Below are 5,248 nucleotides of genomic sequence, written 5' to 3' on the forward strand. Positions count from 1 at the left end.
GGACAAATATTTACAAAAGTAGTGCATTAAGAACAAGTTAAGATTTAAGAAACAGGGGGGGGGGGGGGGTAAAGATGGTCAACTTCCGAGCAATGGGATCTAACCATTTATGTATTGTTATTGTTTATTTTACATTTGATTATATTATGGTGTCCATCATAGACATAAATAAACACTACACCCACATTATCATAACATCCACTTCCTTCAACAGAGAACATAAAACGATGGTTTTGGAAGCAAAGCTACTTTTAGTATTGCCACTAGTTTGTCTTTACAACCGTCAGTTGATCAGTTTATCTATAATACAAAGTAGAATGATGTCTGTCTGTCTGTCCGTCCGTCTGTCCGTCCGTCTGTCCCTTAAGATCTCGGTAACCACTAAACCGATCTGATTCTACTCTTCAGGATTTATACCTATTGGTCCTGTGATGGTTTTGAGCTATTTTCTTAAATTTAATTTTTTTTCTTCAAATTACCTTATGGGGCATAGCCCCTAGAGGCTAGGAGCGAATTGCTAATTAATATATAATATATAAGTACAAGCGGCTACATCTCCCGTGTGCCCTCCCTTGCCTAGCCGCTCGAAAGGGAGCATCAGTCTAGGTGGGTTAAGAGAGGGTCGTAGATACACCAAGCCTTGTCGAGGCACGGGGGCTTACGGTCCAGGGGACCCAACTAAAAGGTGTGTAGACACTACTTTACAAATCTTACAAGTGTAAAATAGTCAAATTAAGCTAGGAGTTAACATCTCTCAATTAGGTTTATAAAGAACTAGGGCCAAACTTGTAGTTGGATCATCTTAATATTTAAAGGGCGAATATAGGTTTGATATGATATGGGCTTATTTCAAGCGTGCAATTATATAGATTATAAGTAACTTAAAGACATTGACATATTTAACTGTATAAGTCCGTTTCTAGCATAAAACCGAACTGATTCGTTGATATAATTACGCCATTTCGCGTAACTTGTGTGGTTCCCTAAGAAATCCAAACATCCCTGCATCACTCAAGGCTGCGTCGGAAGGTTGTATTATAAAGCTTTTGTTCAATCATAGTCATAATGAAGACGAAAGGAATGGGGAAAAAAAGGATGCTGCAACTTTTACTTTTGATCACATAAATTTTTCATAACATAATTTTGTAAAAGTACATTGAAAAAGGGAGGGCTGAAAACTAATTTAAAAAAAATATTTCAAAATTAAAATATTATGTTTGTTTGCTAAAAGTTGCATCATGTTTGTGTCTTTACCCAGGCTACAAAGGGTAAATATATTTTACATATTATATATTTTTATATAAATAAATTGTATTCATCATGAATAAATCTAAAATCTTGGTAGAGAAAATAAATTTAAAAACTTAATATTTATCTTTATGATGCACTATAAAGCAAAATTTTTGACGCTATTTAAAATTTGAATACAATACTATATAATTAAATAAAATAAACATTTTAATTATCATTTAAGATGCATGCCAATGAAATAATCAATTAAACTTAAGAAAACTAGTCAAAAAAAGTCTTGTAAAGGGCTAAAATAAACGATTTTGTAGGCCATCTCATTTATTATATGTTGAAGAAAACACGAAAATTGTAAAATCTACTTAAGGATTTTTTTGAATTTTTAAATTTAACATAGATATTCTAAAACTATGCAATGGCACCTTTGATATAAGCTCATATCATATCGAACCTATATTCGCCCTTTAAGAGATTTAACTATAAGGAACGAGGTTGCGTGATTTTCAAGAAAATTACTGTCATACCACGGTCGCCATATTTGAGTACCACTGGTTGTCTAATTAGGAAAATTTTCACATCTTTTATCCCCTAAAAATGGTACTCTTGCAAATAATTTTACAAAAAGAGATGTTAACAAAAATTTTACAATTTTTACCTTTACCCCCCCCCCAAACAACAGTAAGATCAATTCGGTTTTTAAATGAAAATAAAGATGAAAAGTACAACCAACGATCATGATTGCCGGCAACCCTGTCTCGATTAGTTACACGTATCGCCGTAAGGAGTCGCTAGGGTCACCATTGTGTACACTTAGTTTAAGCGGCACCGCAAATTTTCAAGTTCAAGTTCAAATTTTATCAAACAATGGTGAAAATTAGTAAATTTTGTTAAACTTTTTAATTAGTAGCGACTATTTTTAAAAAGTGAGTCAGGGTTTTTCAGTTTTATTTTTGTTTAGGACAAAATCTTTCATTTCTTTTCTTTTTCCATAGCTTACTTACTTCCCTTATTTCAAGCTAATGGATTCAAGTAGGATGTTATGTTATGTAGCTTAAGATCTCAGACTCTTGTCATTTCCTCCATCTATCCCTCTACTTTCTTTTCCTCTCTCCACCAGGATTAATTAAAATTAACTGTCTATGGTTAATAACAAATTAATCTTGCAGAACTTCTTTCAAAAATGAACCAAGCCAAGAAATCAAGCAGAGATGGGGGCCGCGTCGGTGGTAGCGGCAGCGCGGTCTCTAGGGGCGGAACATCCCCGATGGTTACCGATACCCACGCCGGAAGTGATCCTGTGCAGGCGGAAGGCGATGAAAGGGCTACTGTACAGGTAATGCCAGGGGGTTTCGGAAACGAAAGGACCCAAGGCAAGAACTTTGAGAACTTAAAAAGTCAGAATGTACATAGGGACTCGTCTACGAGAACCAATGTTACTAATGATGATTATGTTGATATTGATGATGACTCATTTAACAACAACGCACAATCGATCAAGGATGATAGTCTTGAGCTCAGTGCCATGAGTCTAGAAGACAATCAGAAAGAGGAAATAAGAAAGACTGTTGGACACTTACAAATAACAGAAGAGATAACAGAGCTTAATTGGACTGCAAATGACAGTAAGTTGGACCTGGAAGGGAACACTAAAGACATTACTTATGTAGACCCAGCTATACTTGACATGGATGATGAAGATGATGATGACAATGAACCTTTCATTGTGGTCAAGAGCAGAGAAAAGAAAAGAAAGACTGAAGTACAGAATAAAGAGAAAGAGAGAAATGTAAACACTAATAATATATCTGATATATCTGATATTCAGGAGAAGAGAAGGAGAACTGGTGCTGATAAGCATGCTGCCAAAAAACAGAGAGACTTTGAATTCAACAAGCTCAAGAGAGCAAAGGAAGAATCTACTGGTGGACCATCTATCACAAAGCTCATAGAAGAAGAAGTGATGGATGAAGTTCATAGCAGACCTAGCTATGCAACCCTGGCAGCTGACAATATCATCTATGAATTCCGCTACGATGATGATAGCATTGCTATCGATCAGGCAGCTTTTGACCATGTGGATGCCACCATGGTTAATAAGTATTGTGAATTTCTGACAAGCGGTAACGAAGATTTTGACCTCTCAATCTTTGGTGGAATTAACAATCGTATAGGTTGGATTGCCTGTAACAACAACTACACGGCCAAATTTGTCCAGAACGAGATTAAGAGGATGGACCCTCACACAGAGGAGCTAAAGGATATGGGCATAAAATTCATAATCTACAAGCCACAGGAGAGACTATACCGCAGTATGAAGGGCAAGATCCACACAAAATTCTTCTGCGAGGATCTGACAACAATGGAGATCAAGATAAAACTGTGGAACAAGATAATAAAGGACAAATATGTCAACCCTGAGACTGGAGAGTCCAGGGATTATCATTTCAAGGTAACAGAGATCACCAAGAACAAGCTGTCAGACACGGAGAATGGCTTCTTCACGGTCGGACTGCAGGTGGATGAGAAGCTGTTCAAGGAACTGATCAGGCTAAAAGGCCGCTTGAAGCTCGGTATGTCATATGTCTTCTTGTCCGACGGCGGTATGATCACCGCCGTCAAAGAAGACTTGAGAGACAAGGCATATAAAAAGTACGAGAGCATATTGCCAGAGACTAATGCCCAACCCAGCACTAACAACTAACTACACTCCAATCTCCCAGGCCAACCTACACAAAGCTGTCTCTGCCACAGTTCAATGTGGGGCCAGGCTAACTGGGAGCCATGACCGGACTGATACAACGATGACGACAACACATGCCCAACGGACAGGATTTGGATGAAAAATTATCTTGGTACAAGAACCGTACATTTCAAATAATAAGGTAAAATTTTTTCACAATATTAATGTGTATTGCAGTAAGGAAAATGATAATAGAGCTTGTATAGCTACTAGCAAGGAAGTTAGGGGCTGCCAACTTAACCAATTCACGGACAGGGATCATACAGCAGTTCTTTTCAGGTTTAATAATAAACAAATAATCTTTTGCTCTATTTATTGTCCAGGTGAACCAGAGGCGGAGGGAAAATCGCCGCCCGCCAAAAAATTAATAGAACTGGTTGAATATGCCAGAGTTAATAGCTTACCACTTATCATTGGGGGAGATGTAAACTCAAGACATCTGAGTTGGGGCTCGTCGGAGTCCCAAAAACGGGGAGAAGACTTACTTGAATTCATAATTTCAAAAAACCTTATAGTTTTAAATGAAGGTAACAAACCAACTTTTTCTAATATCTTGAGAGGCGAGGTTTTAGACATAACTTTTGTCTCGGACGTTTTGATTAATAGGGTCGTTGGATGGAGGGTCAGTGATATTGAATCTTTTTCGGATCATGCGTATTTAGATTTCGAGCTAACTGAAAATATTAACATAAATAACTCTGATAATTTTAGATGTATAAAGAAAACCAACTGGCGGAGATACAAGGAGATCTTACAAGAAAAGCGGAATAAAAGAGGTAATGTTGATTTGGTAGACTTAGATACAGCTGCAGACCAGCTTAGGGATGATATCATAGGTGCTTACAATGATAGTTGTCCTAGTGTTAAGAAAAGAACAAAAAATCGTCCACAATGGTGGAGCTCGAACCTTGAGGCTAGTAAGAAATTAGTTAACCTCCATAGGAGAAGGGTAGGTAGATTTAATAATGAAGAAAGAGCAGCAGAATATAGGGCGGTTAGAAATAGGCATGATACATTAGTTAAATCAGCTAAGAAAAAGGCCTGGTACAATATGTGCCAGGAAATGGACAGACTTGATGCAGCAGCCAGGATACAGAAACTGATGAAGATGAACAACAACAGAGAGCTGGGTACTGTGAGAAAACCTAATGGGGAGTACACAAAAAACATCAAGGATACCTTAAATGTCTTATTAAATACACATTTTCCGGACAAACAAGATGACAGACATACGGAACCATATGACCATAGTAATAACAA

General features: G+C 37.3%; 1 protein-coding gene across 1 annotated transcript; it reads left to right on the forward strand.

The window, feature by feature from the left end:
• Positions 1-2,393: 2,393 nt before the first annotated feature.
• Positions 2,394-4,742, forward strand: LOC145311340 (uncharacterized). Its single transcript, XM_080150542.1, has 2 exons — positions 2,394-2,581; positions 3,074-4,742. The coding sequence occupies exons 1-2, from the start codon at positions 2,429-2,431 to the stop codon at positions 3,947-3,949; spliced, it is 1,029 nt and encodes a 342-aa protein (XP_080006668.1). The 5' UTR covers positions 2,394-2,428; the 3' UTR covers positions 3,950-4,742.
• The last annotated feature ends 506 nt before the right edge of the window (positions 4,743-5,248 follow it).

Source organism: Acartia tonsa, chromosome 2 (genome assembly GCF_053477335.1).
Source record: "Acartia tonsa isolate MP-2025a chromosome 2, ASM5347733v1, whole genome shotgun sequence".
NCBI classification, from domain to species: Eukaryota; Metazoa; Arthropoda; class Copepoda; order Calanoida; family Acartiidae; genus Acartia; species Acartia tonsa.